General features: G+C 39.1%; 1 protein-coding gene across 3 annotated transcripts in view; it reads left to right on the top strand.

The window, feature by feature from the left end:
• The first annotated feature begins 1,233 nt into the window (after positions 1–1,233).
• The window catches only part of shroom2a (shroom family member 2a), a 50,485-nt gene continuing 33,791 nt past the window's right edge, over positions 1,234–17,927 (top strand). Inside the window, exons 1-2 of one of the 3 annotated variants that reach the window (XM_058073663.2) lie at positions 1,234–1,489; positions 3,067–3,280. In XM_058073663.2, coding sequence (XP_057929646.2) covers positions 3,071–3,280 — 210 coding nt within the window. In that variant the 5' untranslated portion in view covers positions 1,234–1,489; positions 3,067–3,070. Of the gene's footprint in view, positions 1,490–3,066; positions 3,281–4,503; positions 4,659–17,927 lie in introns of those variants that run through there. The other 2 variants (XM_058073664.2, XM_058073667.2) reach the window with 2 other exon arrangements.

The raw sequence follows: 17,927 nt of genomic DNA, 5'->3' as shown, positions 1-17,927 counted from the left end.
CTAGCATCATTGGCGCAACTTGGCTCGTGCCATTACATTCCATTTGATTCCAATAGGTGGACTTTGTGTGACATTTGGTTCCACTTGGTGTACATTTAAACAAATTTTCTTGGCGCCAAACTCAATTTTTGCCACCGTTACGGGCCACCACGAGCCAGTTGGGAGGCAGTTTGAGCCACAGCACGGCACTAGCCACCTTATTGGTGACACTTGGCGCCACAGCAAATTGCATTGGCGCGAACTGGCACCAACTGGCGCCGGCCCAGTGGACTCTTCGCATTAGTTGAAGGTCACCGATTCCAAGGTAAACGTCATAGTTCTGAGGTAAAGTTCCTGGTTGCAGGTTAAATTTCCAGGTTCCGGGGTAAAGTACAGAGTTCCAATATAGTGGCTGATTCTAAGGTAAAGTTCCTAGTTCCAGGTACAATTCTTCATTCCTAAGTAAAGTTCCTGGTTCTGGGTTAATGTTTTGGTTTTATGTAAAGGCGTTGGTGCTGGGATAAAGCTCCTGGTTCTGAGTTAACGTTAATGGCTCTGTAAAATTGCCAGTAGACCAGTCTGGATTACCTGTTCTTCATAACCACTGTAGTCTGTGCCCCTTTTACACAGCATGAGGGGTTAAAAAAAACCACAACACTTGTATGAAAGGGAGATCCAACGTACATGTACAGGAAGTGGGACTTGCTGATGGTGGGCAATACTGCAAATTATGGTATCAATCCGATACCTGTACTGTACCTACAACCTTTATATTGTTTAATACAGTAATCTAATATCAACAAAATAATACACATATTCCCGTTCATTACATGCAAATGCTCAAGCAAAATAAAGCAACAACTAAGTTTGTCGATATTTCAAAAATACAAGTTTGTCCTATTGTTTACTCTGAATATTATATGATAAGCAAATTAATGCAAAATCATTCAACAAGCTTGCGAAATTTGAAGTGAAAAGCATCGGCAAATGGTATCGGCAATACTTAGTATCGGATCAAAGCCAATATTGGCAGTCGTCTACCGCCAGCACCTACTGTATAAGGACAGCCAATTGGAGTCAATTCCAGATAATAATTTATTGTGAAATACACGTTAAAGTATTTAATGTAGTATATATATGGTATTTAATGAGAATAACAAATTGAGGAGAGGAGTCCCATCGTGTATTTTAGACAGTGAGTGGTAGTATTGTGGAAGTGGCGGTAGAGGGCGCTGTTGTGACGTACTTCCACAGGTAGCTAGCTAGCTAGCTCATAAACTATATGTATATCTATCTGTGAATGTGTCGGCGGTGTGTTGCCGCCTGTCGTGTCCCACTCCGACGTCCGTCTCCCCGGGCAGGCTCTCGCACACTTTTGTGCCCGACGAGAGATGCGCTTGGAAGAAGTAGGACGAGAAAAAAATATGAAAAAGTGTAAATGAAGAGCAAAGGAGATCAGTTGGTCAGAGAGGCGAGTGCGGCAGCGATCCACAAGTCCAACTCCCAGCAGGTAAGCCCAGCCTTTTAAATTCCACTTTTGTTCCTCTTCCTCACAAGACAACACTTTGCTGTTTGTTTTTGGAGCGTTGCCGTTTCACTTTTTTCTGTTAAAATAACAAAAAAGCGACTCTTGCTGCCCGTATATTGTCGATACTATAGACGAAGATGGTCGCCTTTGTTGTGTTCCATTCTGTGCGTTAAGAGCATTAAGCTGGCCCGTCTGGACTGTGACAACAGGTGTTATCGTCTTTGTTGTGTTGTTCTGCTGTGTTAAAACAACAAAACAAATGTTGAAAAGTGCATCGATCAACATTCCAAAAAGAAACACTTGTCGAACGTTAAGACGTTCCAAATGAAAGCACATGCCCAGAAGTGGAAACTCTTGTTGCAAACGGGAAAAGGGAATCACTTAAAAAGATAGTGGAAGTTGCCAGAATGGATATTCACACACTGTAAAGAATCTGGATCTTTTTAGCATGGGCTTCAACCAGAACCCGCTGCTCGTTGAGAAGAGCCAAACATACGTTCACATACCTAAACCATTCTATATGCCTGCGCTACATAAAAAATAAGGCAGAATTTCACGACCACAAGGTAATATTAAAAATAAAAATTTCATTTCAAAGCCAAAATACTAATGGATTAAAAAAAATGTAATACAACCAAAGCAAAGAATGAAGCTGTCATTTATGGAAATGTAGTTTTGGGGGAACATGTTATGTGCGGATAAAAAAAAAAGATCCGCTCTGGCGACTCCGTATCCAGGTAAAAGCCAAAAGATAAAGAAGAAGATATTTTAAGAATAAAGTCAAAATATTATGGGAATAAAGTCATAATTATGAAAATTAAAAAAAATTTAATTATTGAAAATGTAAAAAAAACAGCAGAATAAAAAAACAGCTATCTGCGGATCAAAAAAAGATGAATGTTAATTCTCCGAGAATAAACATTTATATTATGAGGAAAAATAATGTAATTTTACTTACATGGATTTAAAATATGAAAGAGAAACTATGTTGTGTTTTTAAAGGCATGATATTATGAAAAACTGAACAATGGATGAAGTTGTAATTTTTGGAAACGATAATATTAGGAGAATAAGCTCACAATTTTATGATTTAAAGTCCTAATTATGAGAAGAAATTTTTATTTGCAAGAGGAAATGTAAAACAATAACCCACAGAAATAGAAGAAAACATTTATTTTGTTATTTTACAAGAATAAAGTCAAAATATTAAGATAATTATATTGAATAAGGAAAAGTCACAATATATGAGAATAAACTAATATCATATTTACCTAACACAGAGCCTTTTCGTGATATAATTATAACTTCTTAGCATATCTTTCCCAAATATCAAAGTAGCAAAGTTGCATTCTTTCATTTTCCCTAAGAGGGCCCCACTGGAAGAACATTTGCACACCCCTACTGTATTTCACAGTGCACTTCCAAGTTGTTATGACTCCAAAATAAATCTGTTCTCAGGTCAAACTGGTGCCATCATCTTATTTACTGTATAGGCACTGTTTGAAGTAACATTGGAACACATTTTATTGTGAGTTACCCGACTCTTTTCCTCCTTGCAGTGCCATGGATTCCGAGCAGTACGTGATAGATTCACACTACATAGAAACTGGCAGCCACTGGCACCTGAGGCACGAAACAGGAGAGCTAGAGGCAGCCAGGACCCGAGATGGGGACGGCTGGAAGCTGGTGGAAGTCTTCCTTTCTGGAGGTGCGCCATGGGGATTTACACTCCGAGGTGGGCTGGAGCATCGTGAAGCTCTGCTCATCACCAAGGTAACCCGACTGTGTTCCTTTTTCCTTTCTGTTGAGTTGAATCAAAGCAACAACTGGTCTAGCGTGTCAGTGTTAAAGGTTATGGCTCCATGTGTGTATGACAGAGAATACATTAAAAAACAGCAATTCTTCCTGTCACTCACAAAACATTGTGTCCACACAGACGAAATGAATGCTTGGTAGCCACGCCTCCACACACAGGAACCTACAAGTCATGTGACTTGCAAACCTTTCCCAGCCTATCCCAGCTGTCTTTGGGCGAGAGGCGGGGTACACCCTGGACTGGTGGCCAGCCAATCACAGGGCACATATAGACAAACAACCATTCACACTCACATTCATACCTATGGACAATTTGGAGTCGCCAATTAACCTAGCATGTTTTTGGAATGTGGGAGGAAACCGGAGTACCCGGAGAAAACCCACACATGCATGGGGAGAACATGAAAACTCCACACAGAGATGGCGGAGTGTGGAATTGAACTCGGGTTTCCTAGCTGTGAGGCCTGCGTGCTAACCACCCGCCCACCGTGCAGCCCCTTGGCTAAATATATATGGCTAAATATGTGTGTTATAGTATAGTTATGCTTGAAATGTAACCTTGTAGCATTTTTTCTACCTTTTGTTGTTGAGAACTGATATTTTGCTGAAACTAGAACCTATGTTCTACGGAAAAAGGTTGAAACAAACTTTTTTCTTGGTATATGCAATTTTTATATACTCCTAGGACCCAATATTCTGTGTGCCTTGAAAAATCTGTCAAAATAATCAAAAAATAATTGAAATAATTGAAAAATGGCTGGCATTGAATGAGTTAAGATGTGTAGCGAAGCCTGCTTTTGTTACAAAGGTGGGAAGTTTTTCCTTCATGACGCCATAGAAAGCTGCAAAAATGTGAGACAAGCAAGTCTTTGAGGGCCTCTTCACTGATATTGAGAAGAGATTTATCAGGTTTGTTGCTCAGAATTATTGTTCCAAGGTTATTAAAAAGTCACTTTTACATAATAGGGGACTTCTGTGCTCCTTTCTAATGTCCACTCACCTCCCCAAACGCCGGGCTTATAAAGTTCACCTCCCTGTTGACTGTGTAATCATTTACCAACGATGGCCTCGTCGCTTAATTCCAGGCGGTAAAACAGCAGCGCCTGTGTGAGTTTGCGTTCGTCATTTCTTTGCATCGACCCAAAAGTGGTCCAAAGTTCAAACAGCAGGGCTTTTTTTTTTCGTTTTAAGGCTCCACTTCATGCCTCCTGGTGTGATGAAGAGCCAGGCCACATTGCTGGCTTGTGTCGTGTAAAGTGGCTGGTTTGACATTGGCTACCTTTTCTTGTTAATGTTTCATCACTGAGCACCACATCGACACCCTCAAGTGGACCCGGTGAGCTTCTAACCTTTACTTTGCTTGAAAAACACCACAGAACCTCTCAGGTCTGGCGTGTTGATGTTTACGCTTATATTTAATGTTTCATTAAATGTACGAGCATTTTGGTGTTTCTGACTGGCCTGCAGTCTATTTGTTACAGGGGTGATGATTATTCAGTCATGACGCATTAGCAAAAAAGTGACAAAATAACATAAAAAGCAAACCCAATCGCTTGTGAACTACAAATGTTGCATTTTGTTGCTGGGTTTTTTAACGTCACAAATAAGATGGAGCCGCCTGTGAGTGCTTATAGGCAACCATAGCATGCATGTAGAGATGAGCAATACGAAGGTTGTAAAAGTTTGCATGGTTTAAATAAGTCTGCCAACCAAAGTTGTTGTTTTTTTTTTTTCTCTGTTGTTTCTACATCATGAGTGTGTGACCATGCACCCTCGTGTGCACGGTACCACAGTGTTGCAAATGTTGCACTGAGCCAACTGTTTTTTTTAATGATTAATCCAAAGTATTAGCCGCTGCTTCTTCTTTGTTGGTGTTTGTGGCTATTTATTCCGGTCGGCGAGCATCCCCGACCCCAATCATGATCATTTTGAGGAGGATGAAGAATCTCTAAGATAAGTCTTGTGGCGTAACTGTGTTAGCTAGCTAGCTAACTAGCTAGAACTACACAATCAACTGCTGATTGACGTCATAGGTAGGAGAGGGAGCTGACTTCCTGCTTCCTGTTTCAATGTCTTGGCAAGCTCACAGGGTGCTAACAATGAGGTTTTGTGATCAAAAATACCTTAAGAGTACAGTAGGGCTTCTTTTTGGTAAATCTGGCAAGATTTGGCCATCCTTCAGGGAATGTGAGGTTTCCAGTGCAGTTGTGTTCTTTCTGATAGCTGGCGGTACCTGGAGATGTGGAATGTTTGATTTTGTCTGAATGATGCATGACGGCCCTACGCTTGCCAGCACGATGTGACGGCATACATGGAGTCCACAGTCGTGATTTAGGCACTCCTCTCTTCTGCTGACGTGCAAAAGGAATATTTTCTCTAACGAGATAAGCAGCACGTGAAAGTCTTTTTCTAGTTTACTGGAAGCTTTGCTTCTCTTATCTCCCAGTATTTGTCTCCCCTAACACAATCTATCTATCTTTTAAAGCCATAAATAGAGACTCGCAGGCGATGTGGCGGACGTTCAACGCAGCCTGATGTATTTACTTTATATGTCACTTTTACATGGGAGGATTTATTTAACACTATTGTAAAGTTCTCTTACACACATTTTTACTTTTCAAAAGTATTCCACTTCATCCAGTGTGTTGTTAAATGCAAGTATAGTGTGTGTATAGGACAGTAATTCTTCATTTATCCCTCACTCATTGGTGATAAACGAATTTCCTTATTTATGAATGGAACATTTTAGTAGTTAGAGTATAGAACACCTGTCTATCATCTTCTAAATATGCATTTTAACATTGTTAGAGCCCTTTAACATGAAATAACAATCCTATTGTCAGTTTTACACAACTATAACCCGATGTACTGTAGCAGATGTAATAGAACATAGAAAACCTGTTTATGACATTCTAATTTATGTTAATATAATTTAACATTGTTAGAGCCCTTTAACATGAAATAACAACCCTATAGTCAGTTTTACACTACTATAAACCAATGTACTGTAGTAAATGTAATAAAACATAGAAAACCTGTTTATGACATTCTAATTTATGTTAATATAATTTAACATTGTTAGAGCCCTTTAACATGAAATAACAACCCTATTGTCAGTTTTACACAACTATAACCCGATGTACTGTAGCAGATGTAATAGAACATAGAAAACCTGTTTATGACATTCTAATTTATGTTAATATAATTTAACATTGTTAGAGCCCTTTAACATGAAATAACAACCCTATAGTCAGTTTTACACTACTATAAACCAATGTACTGTAGTAAATGTAATAAAACATAGAAAACCTGTTTATGACATTCTAATTTATGTTAATATAATTTAACATTGTTAGAGCCCTCTAGACTGAAATAACATCCCTATAGAAACCTTTAGACTCCTATTTCCCATTTTAAAAAATCTAAGAGAAAATAAGACCCAGAAAACCTGTTTATGACCTTCTATATATCCTTTTTAACATTGTTAGAGCCCTCTAGACATGAAATAACACCCCTATAGACATCTTTACACTTCTATTTCCCAATATAATAGATGTAATAAGAGAAAACAACACCCAGAAAACCTGTTTATGACCTTCTATATAAGCTTTTTAACATTGTTAGAGCCCTCTAGACACGAAATAACATCACTATCATTACCTTTAGATTCCTATTTCCCCAATCTAGTAGACATCAGAACTGAAAATAAGGAAAACCTGTTTACGACTTCCTAAATACACTTTTTTCATCTTTGGAGTCCTCTCGACATGATTAAATACTGCTATAGTTACCTTTCCACCCTATTACCCCATATAGTAGACATAATAAGAGAAAGACTCACACATACTGTACATACGGACACAGAGTTCCTGGTTGCTGTCCTTCTTTTCTGACTTCCTGTTCTGTACTTCCGGGAGGGGCTATTGTCTCATGAATGTAACATTCAGATACTGCATATCAGGCGTGTCCAGAATGTACATTTTGCACCGATGGATCTTAAGGAGGTTCTATGTAGGACTAAAAAAGGAAGCAACTTATTGAAAACAACTGTTTATCAGATGTTTAAAAGTTGAAGACCACAGTCTCGAAAAAGCAATATTTTGGCAGAAATGTGGATTGAATGTGATTTTGGGTCAGGTATTCACACTGTCATGATCTCTTCATGACAAAGGCAAAAGGATCTCTCTCTTTGAAGGTGATGGGATGTTGAGCTGCATAATAAGGCCTCTCACAAATGCCATTGCTGCTGAGGTTGGACGCAGTAAGACAGTCAGTTGAAACTTCTTCAAACAGACAAAACAGTAGCTGACCCAGAAAAATGTGACTGGCCCTGGGCTGGCACAAACACTGGCATTGTGCCCAAACCCATGTTTCACCTTTAGCAACAATTCTGCAGCTACTCCTTACGTACTCCTTTTTGCAACATTTTATTTCCATTTTAGTGTTTTTTCCGAGTGATGGTCTTTTGATCAGCTGATCAGTCTATTTCACTTAATGCTTGTTTGCAATAAATTGCTTACGCAAAATGCTTTTTATCTCACGCCCATTTCTTCTTGCTGCATTTTGAAGCAAACCTCCTTAGATGCAACAGTGCAAAATGTAAATGTTCTTGCAATTTTTCCACTGCTCCTAACATTTTGATCAGGAGTGTGATGTATATTTCAAGAAAAACAACATCTCACTTTTGTGTTATACGCGAAATGCTGCTTTATTATTTTCCCCACATTACAAATTTATTGTGGTAAGATTTAAACTTTTTTCCTTGTTCGATTACAACTTATTTCTGTTAATATTTTTTTTTTACTTTAGTCCCAGCAAATTATAGCTGTTTTTCCATTTCTAGCATCTCAACTTTCTTCTTGTAATGACTTTATTCCCATAATATTTTTACCTTATTTTGTCATAAATGATTTGTTCTACAATTACAACTTTATTTTTAGTTTTATTTCTCATAATTAAAAAAAAATTAAAAAATAAATGGATATTTCAACTCTATATTGCTAAAATGACAATATATTTTCTCATAAAAATATTTTTTTCTTAATATTTTGACTTGATGATAATTTTTGCTGATTTTTCAATTATTGCATTTGAAAGTTATTTTTCAAATATTAAAATTTTCTTCTCGTAATTTGACTTTATTCCCATAATATTATGATGTGTTCCCAACCAAATTTACACCTTGTTAAATTATTATTATTTGTTATTTATTCTAAATTATTTAAATTATTTGTATAAATTACTGTTTACGCTGTACATTGTTCATATTTGATGTCATGTATTTATTCTCCACATTATTATTTATTATTATACAGGAGCCAGGCAACGACATTTCGTTGGCAATTTCAATGCTGTGTTATTGTGCAATGACAATAAAGAAAATCCATCTATCATCTTCCATCCATCCATCCATTTTTCATCATATGATTTTTTAAATATTTGAACAATATGCTCCTAAATTGACTATTTTTCCTAACAATATTACTTGTGAAATTGCTACAACTTTTTCCTTTTAATATTTAATTTTTTTTTTTACTTTTTTTGTTAAATTCTATTTTTAGAAAGTGCTGCAGGCCGCACTTTGGACACCTGCAATCGACGTTAGGCCACATGGTGTAACAAAGTGGGTTAGAGCATTGCGATGGAAAATCTATCCTGGATCTAATTAACATTCTTCACATTCCTCTCATGACTCAGGTAATGCTCGAGGTCTTGGTGGACTCTCAAGCAACTCAAATAATCCCGTTTTACAAAACCCAGCTGGGTTTGAGTAAGTCCGTGTTGCTGGATGACACATTGTTGCCAGCACCAGCAGCGCAACGCAGCGCCTTGTCTTATCACCCGCTGCCATAAATCAACTGAAGCATCTTGGATTCATTAGGGAATCCTTCTATGGAGACTTTGTGGGCTCCCTTCTCATTACAACGCAAAATGAATGTGGATCATAGGAGTTTATCTTTTGGTTTGGCCAGGTTCAGCAATTCTAAGAACTGTTTCTGACACTGAGATAATGGTTTGATTCCAAAGGAAGTATACTGTATATAAAAAAAAAAAACAAAAACATAGAATTCTGCTGACTTACAGAAGACGTGGATTTCATGTGTCAGGGTTTATTTTATTAGCGTGTTAGGAGAGCCTTCATAAGTCATGAAACGTTTGGGTTTCTTATCTTTGTGACGACTTTGTGACTTCAGAAAGCTGTACTTTCAGCACAATTCAAAACAGACATTGTTGTTTTATCCAGTCAGTAGTGTACAGCAACAATTGTTGACACGCCTATTTTAGTTCATTTAGCCATTTTTATGCTTGAAAATGCTAAACTAATATCCATCCATCCATCTATTTTCTATGGCGCTTATCCTCACCAGGGTCGCGGGTATGCTATAATTAATATTAGGTGCATATTCTTAAATATGCATTGACTGATAATATGCCAACCACAAAAAAGCGATATGCTAAGAAGTTATATACATACGTATGTTTGAAGAAAAAACTGTACCTCAGCTTTGTCATGTACTGTAGATGAGAAAGTCTATTAGTATCATTTTTTATGTTGTTTTTTTTTATTTTGGAAATGTTTCAACTTTTAAATAATCTTGAATTTTTTTGTAAGATGATAACTTTATTCCCATAATATTTTGACTTTATTCCCATATTCTTATGACTTTTTAAAAAGTTTCAAAAAGGTTGTTTGTCATAGTATTATGGCTTTAAATATTTTCAAATCATTGCTACAAAAATGACTTATTTGACTCTTATTATTTTCATCATATTTATAGTGTATTCTCTGTCAAACTGGCTTCTAAGGCACCTACAGCTATTCCATACACATATTGAACATATTGATATATTGCTGCACAGACTGTAGCATGCCTTGTTCCATCAACTTATTTAATATTTATTTATTTGTCATATTTGCTCATCTGTTCAATAAAATTCAATTTTAAAAAAGGCAGGGTAATTTTTTTAAATCAAAAACGTATGGAATCGTAACACAAATGTACTGAACCGAACCGTGAATAGTGTATTGTTGCACCCAGAGTAATTACCTATTTTTGGGGTCCCCTGGCTGCCAGGAGACCTTGCATTTGTCCTGATTTTTCCACCTTCGTTATAGATAAATTGGAAAAATTTGTAATTAATTGGTATCGGCCAAGGATGGTTGGTTGGTATCAGCAGTTGGTATCAATTTTCCAAAAATGAACATTTACAATGTAGTTTGTTTATTTCTCCTTGATATTTCAGCTTTCTGCGACTAATTATTTTTTTCCAATATTATGATGTATTTACTTCTTGTGAAATGGTTTGAAATGATTTTTCCTTTTTAGGTTTCTGGATAAATTATATTCTTTGAATGAGGCCGGCCCACAAAAAAAGGCCTGGGCCATAAAATGGCCCCAGGCAGCCCTTTGGACACGCCTAAATTATTATATTTGAAAAACCGTGATGAATGAAGCCACGGAGTGGTGAGGAAAGACTACATGCCAATTACAAAAAAAGGAAATAGAGTATAAGGTTGCATGGGTTCTGCGTTATTCAAGCAATCCTTAAAAGGTTAAGTAGTGTCGCCTGAGGAAGGCTAACTAAGTGGACTCATTCCTTGTGTGTGCCGTACAGCTGCCCAACTGAGTCTTGATCTTGCCTGAACTCCATTGACCTTTCCTCGTCCCATCCGTAGCAGCGGTATACTTGGTAGGCCCGGGGCATACAGTAGATGACGCCCCCAAGGCACCCACATGACGGGACAGCAAAAAATAAATAAATAAAGGACACATTCCTTCCCCCCCCACCATCCACCACCACATCCTTCCCCTTTGCATCCCCTCCTTGGAGAGACACCATGCTATTTTAGAGGACAGGCGAGAGCATCCAGGATGGCTGCACTTTGACTGATTGCAGCCTGGAGGAAGAGTGTCAACAAAGGTCATGCCATGGCTCACGCTGATTAGGCGGCGTGCTGCACAGTGTTTAGAAAAGCAGAATAAATCTCCAGTGTGGATGTTCTAAGTAAGCCTTTGTTTGGCAAAGCACGCTGGTATTCTCTGTTTAATAGCCGCGTTCTTCATATGAGGACTAGTTTGACATGAAAGCCAAACTGTTGTGTAGCTCTTGGCTGTCCTGCAGATAGTCTGATGAGCTGTTCGTCCTCCATGCATGAACTACGAGACAACAAGAATGCATTTGCTCCCAACTCCACTTGCATGTACAACATATGCTAAGGCAGGGGTCTCAAACTCAGTTTACCTGGGGGCCACCGGAGCTAGGTTCTGGGTGAAGCCGGGCCGCCTTCAGGTTTTCAAAAAAAACCCAAAACGCATTTACTAAAAACTGGAAAAAAAATCAATAAAAAAACTATCTTCAATGCTTTTGCTTCTGCTATACCATACACTTTTTCAGTACCTTGGTTCCGGTTTTCCACACCAAAATATCTGATAAAACATTCCACTGTTCTCAAATATCTTAATTTTTATTTTTCTATACACAAAATAAGATAAAAAAATAAACAAATTAAGAATAAAGACAATAAAACAATCAATCAGTAATAAATAAGTAAAATAATAATAAAACAGCAAATAAGAAAAATGTAAGAAACCACATACAGTTGGTAGAGAAATTATTTTTTTCAGATTAAAATGTACAGTATTAACAGTTATTTAACCTTTAACATGAACATTAATGAAACTTAATAATTTTACCCAATTAGCAAGTTAGCATTGTACTCAGTTCCATCTGGGAGCAGCGTCGTAACTTTAACAACATGTTTGATGAGATTTATCTTGATGTGTATTTTCCGTTTTATTCCAAATCATTTCCTGCATTTATTTGTACCTAGCATCATAAGCCTTTAGCTTCATTGCTAATCCAAAGCAAAACAGGTCGGGGGTAACAGGGTAGGGTAACAGTATGGGCGGGGCAAAATCATGTTGTGTCCGGTGTGCACACAGCTTTAAGCTGTCATTTCAACATTAAACTTTGGTATCAAGGTGGGGGCCTCAAACTAGCGTCTTGCGGGCCGCATTTGGCCCGCGGGCCGCGAGTTTGAGACCCCTGTGCTAAGGAATTATACACTATACTATTACCAAAAGTATTTGATCAGAATCAGGTATCCCAATGACTTGGCCTGCCCACAGGAGTATAAAATCAAGCACCTAAGCAGGGCTCGACAATAACGATGTACCGATGGCCCGGGGCAAGTTAAAACAAAATTCGGGCAAGTAAATCTAATCAGTGATATTCCCGTCGGGCAAGAGTTTTTTTTTAAAGCGGTTCTTGTTGGGTGTTGGTAAAACACGGACTGCGTAATTCCGGTGGTAATTTGCAAAGCAATCCTTGCAATGGACCAATCAGAATCGTTTATTTAGACCGCGGTCCGTAATCCACAGTCCGTGTTTTACCCACACCCGTTGTTCGCGATCAACCAATCAGCGATCGTTTGACTACGAAAACATCCATCATGGCATCGCTGCCAACATCGTCTAATTCTGAAGGAAACAGCAAAAAGTGATGAACCTCTATCGTTGCATGGTTTTTATTTCCAAGGCAGCATGAAAAACAACTTACTGGCCTGTTGCAGACTTAACTAACTAGCTGGGCGCACGGCAACCGAACTTCTCCTTTTTTCCCTCTCGTTCCTCTTCTTTGGTCCCAAAACGCCCGCTCCAAGACCGCGAGCTGAACATGACTGCCCCCCAGCGTCCATGCATGAAACTACAGCCCGGAATACAACACACACGCAACGCTACAGTATTATTTTTTTTATTATTTTATTTATTTGAGATTCTCATGTGATGCCACAAAAAATTACATGATATCATTATGGCAGTCTTTTCATTTTACATGGGGCAAGTTCGGGCAAGTAGTTCTCACCTTAAGGATTCCCTATGGGCAAGTCATTTTGGTTTTTAATGTAGAGCCCTGACCTAAGGCATGCAGACTGTTTCTATAAACATTTGTGAAAGAATGTGTCGCTCTCAGTCAACTGTCAGCTTTAATATAAAAATGGAAGAGTTTGGGAACAACAGCAACTCAGCCACCAAGTGGTAGGCCATGTAAACTGATGGAGAGGGGTCAGAGGATGCTGAGGTGCATAATGCAAAGGTCGCCGACTTCCTGCACAGTCAATTGCTACAGAGCTCCAAAATTCACTTGGCCTTCAGATTAGCCCAAGTACAGTACACAGAGAGCTTATGGAATGGGTTTCCATGGCCGAGTAGCTGCATCCAAGCCATGCATCACCTAGGCAATGCAAAGCACCGGATACAGTGGTGTTAAAGCACGCCGCCACTGGACTATAGAACAGTAGAGACGCGCTCTCTGGAGTGATGAGTGAGCGACACCTTGTTGAAATATTCCTACATTTGGACTCGTTTGCTGGCTCACAATATGCTAATTTACTGTTCCACCGCCACATAGGGGGAAAAGAGGGAGGAGATGAGGAGGAGGGTTCACTCTCTGTAGCACCAACACGCACATGCAGCTGCAGAGTGAAGCCTCTTGTCATCCAGCCTGAAAGAGAGATGAGGACTATATGTCAACTGTCCATCACACAAATCATATGACAAAATATAATTGTGACTAACAATACAAATAAAGCTTTGCAAACTAAGTGAAATGAAAACAAGGTGTCAAATATAAATATGGACAACTTACAGAAAATAGAGTTGTGAAGAAGACCCAGTAGTTCACAAAGTAGGACTGTGGCCTTCTACCATAGTGCAATCAGACTTTTACAGAGACATACACACACACACACAATCTTTTACACATACTTTATTAGTACACACTTAGTCAGCTGACTTCAATGACATTAAAGTGAGACTGCGGTTCTTTTAACAACTTTTGCAACTTTTATTCTGTCATCTTTGACACACACATCAGTTCAAGCGCAAATGTTAATAAACCACTTATAAATACTAATTATGCTAATAAATGCCCTCATTAAAGGCTGCACGAGTGGTTAGCGAGCAGGCCACACAGCGAGGAAACCTGAGTTTGATTCCACCCTCTGCTATCTCTGTCTGGAGTTTGCATGTTCTCCCTGTGGGGGTGCTGGAGCCTATTCTAGCTGTCCTCGGGCAAGAGGTGGGGTACACCCTGGACTGGTCACCAACCAATCACAGGGCACATATAGACAAACAACCATTCACACTCACATTCATACCTATGGACAATTTGGAGTCGCCAATTAACCTAGCATTTTTGGAATGTGGGAAGAAACCGGAGTACCCGGAGAAGACCCACGCATGCACGGGGAGAACATGCCGAGCATGGAATTGAACTCGGGTCTCTTAGCTGTAAGGCCTGTGTGCTAACCACTCACTCACTTAATCTGAAAAAAAGAATTTGTCTACCCACCAACTATATGTGGTTTCTTAAGTTTTTATTATTTGCCGTTTTATTATTATTATTATTATATTTATTTATTACTGATTGATTGATTTTCTTTATTCTTGATTTGTTTATTTATTTTTCATCTTGTGCAGAAAAATAAAAATTAAGATATTTAAGAACAGTGGAATGTTTTATCAGAGCTTTTATTGTAGAAAATCGGAACAAAACACTGAAAAAGTTAGTATATTTTTCTGTTTTTAATAAATGCGTTTTTTTTTTTTTGGAAAACCTGCCCAGCCTTGCCCAGACCCTAGCTCCAGTGGCCCCCAGGTAATTGAGTTTGAGACCCCTGACATATTTATATTATTAATGTCATTCATTTGTAAGTGTCTCAATTCCAATGAGCCAAAGGCAGCTGAGCGTTTTTTGTTTAAAAAAGCTGGTGTTTACATCGTATGGTGTTCCGCTGTATTTATATATATATATATATATAAGTATATATATAATTTTTTTTCCCAACAGAAACCAGAAGAAAGCCACAGTTGAGACTTTACATTGTTTTCTTAGCGCTGTGCAAATATAGAACGGGCAACTTGGAATCACCCAATCACTGCGTTGGTGCTTGTCAAACAGCCCAGTTGTTTATTTTATGTTTTAGTGCCACAGCTAAATATATCCAAAGTGCTGTTTTGCAGTTGGCAATGTAAGGCACAAGTATCAGGCATCGATTCAGGCTCTCCACAAAATACATGACCATATGGGGCCGGGGTCGGGAAGCCGGCCAGCCTCCATAAAACTCCTTGGCTGAAATGGCTGCTATCTGGGCTCAGGTTCCTCACACTAAGTACGCGTAATGTTCTGTAAATGTACACATGCCTGTGTCGTTAAGTCATCCCATCACCCCCCCGCCCGCCCGCAGGTTGTGTGATAATTAGCTGCAGAGCTTGTCTCCGGTATGTTTAACGTGCCAAGCGCAGAGCCGAGCGAGGACTCGGAGGTTCAACGCAAAGACGGAACGCTCCCCACAGCTTCGACCCGTGGGCCGCCGGGTCGGCTCCAGTGGACTTGTCAGTCTTTTCCCATGGGTTGCGGCTTCAAACACGCAACCACTTTGTTTTTGCTTTCCAGCTGCAGCTCGGTTAAGCGTTTGATGGCCTCAAAGATGCGTAGCTGACCAGCCCCTAAACAGCCAGGGCCACTCGTGGAAAAAGAAAGGATGCAACTTGTTCATATGCTAAGAAGTTAGGTATATTTCAGAGCTTTAAACATATCAATTTACGGTAAACAGTACAGCAAAGCACTCTGGGAAACAGGAAGAGATCCTGCATTGAACGCTTAGCGTACTACGTCAATGTAGTCTGTTTGTCTGTTTTCATTAAGCACCTTTATACAAAGTTTCATCTTGCAGACAGCACACAAAGCCCTAGGATGAAAACTGGGATGCAAATAATTTTTTGTGTGCACCCAGAAAAACCTTGCAAGCAAACCAGCTCACAAGGTTAAGGCAGAGGAGGCTGAGAGCATCAGCAGGACCTGCACCACATTTTGGTCTCACTTCTCTGACACCTCCATGCCCTACATCAGGGGTCTCAAACACGCGGCCCACGGGCCAAATGTGGCCCGCAGGACACTAGTTTGAGGCCCCCGCCTTGATATGAAAGTTTAATGTTAGTGCGGCCCGCGCAAGTTTGATATGGATGCTGTATGGTATCATGTACCCAGAAAAAATTATTACATTTGATTAATGTTCATGTTAAAGGTTAAATAACTGTTAATAGTTATCCTCCCTATACGTGTGGAAGTGGTAAGTTTTTGGCTATTTAAGTTTAAAGGAAATAACTTGAAGGCTACCGTTTAGGTCGCTAGCTCTCTAGTTTGCGAGTTAGCATGTGTCTCAAGACCCTGCAGTTGCGCAATATGTTGTAAATAAAAAGAGTATAAATGTGACTGTTTTGTCATGTCTCCAGGGCTCTAATAATGCTTTGTTAATTTTAATCAGAAAAAAAATAATTTGTCTACCCACCAACTATATGTGGTTTCTTAAGTTTTTATTATTTGCCGTTTTATTATTATTATTATATTTATTCATTACTGATTGATTGATTTTCTTTATTTTTAATTTGTTTATTTATTTTTCATCTTATTTTGTGTAGAAAAATAAAATATAGATATTTGAGAACAGTGGAATGTTTTATCAGAGCTTTTCTTGTAGAAAATCGGAACCAAAGCAAAGTTTATTCATTTTTCTGTTTTTAATAAATGTGTTTTGTTTTTTTTTTTGAAAAAACTGATGCGGCCCAGTCTCACCCAGACCCTAGCTCCAGTGGCCCCCTGGTGAATTGAGTTTGAGACCCCTGCCCTACATTTTCTGGCTGGTCTTGGCTTCTTGCTGGTGGGCTTGAGCTCTGGCTCAACAAAGCTAACCGCTAGCTTGTTACTGTTGTCAACAACAGCCACACCTCCATCACCCCTTGTCAATCGTGACACTCCCGTCACCAGTATCAGATCCACAGCCAGACTGTGCCAGATGTCTGTATTTTTGTTTCTGCTTTCTTCATGTATATCGCCATTTCCTGCTCTCGGCGTGCCATTTGCCAACTTCTGTCTTCTTCATGTCCAAGCCGTTGCTGCCATTTGTAGGAAAATAGAATTGTTGCCCCCTACTGGCCCAGAAGTACATTGCCTTCAAGTCTGAAATTCACATACATGTATAAGACTTCGATCTGTAGCCCCTTGGGGGTAAAAAAGAAAGACGTCTTTGGCATTGCCTTAGTCACATCACATCATATTCACGTTATCGCCAAGGAAAAAAGGCGTCAACTTCCAACGGTGTGGGCTAGCGTGGAAATCACAGAGCTGTTGAAAAGAGGTTAAAAGCCAACAATCCCACTGAAACCACCACGTCCTCGTTGCCAATTTACATCATACCATGCCGCCATGAAAAAAGGAGCTAAACTGACCACTGGCTGAAATCCAGGAAGCCCCTGAAGCGCCAGCGGAACGGCATTCTAATCCTCTCCTGAATGTGTTGCAAATTTTGAAGCTTTATTCCAATTGGTTCTGCTTAATTCATGCTGATTCATGCTTAGTGTGACGGGGATTTGTCAGCTCAAAACACGATCGCTGCATACCTCTTCTGTCAAAACATGTGATACTAGCGTCTATTTCAGAACACTTTGGACTTGCACTACTTCCTGGTTCGGCACACTAGACATCATGGGAACTGGAATTCCTTTTTTTAGCGTAAACAATGTTATTTAATTTGTGGGGAAAA

The sequence above is a fragment of the Doryrhamphus excisus genome, linkage group LG4 (genome assembly GCF_037039965.1).
Source record: "Doryrhamphus excisus strain RoL-2023G ecotype Guam linkage group LG4, RoL_Dexc_Guam_v1.1, whole genome shotgun sequence".
Taxonomy (NCBI): Eukaryota; Metazoa; Chordata; class Actinopteri; order Syngnathiformes; family Syngnathidae; genus Doryrhamphus; species Doryrhamphus excisus.
Note: the sequence above shows the minus strand (reverse complement) of the source record. Positions and strands in the feature narration are given on the sequence as shown.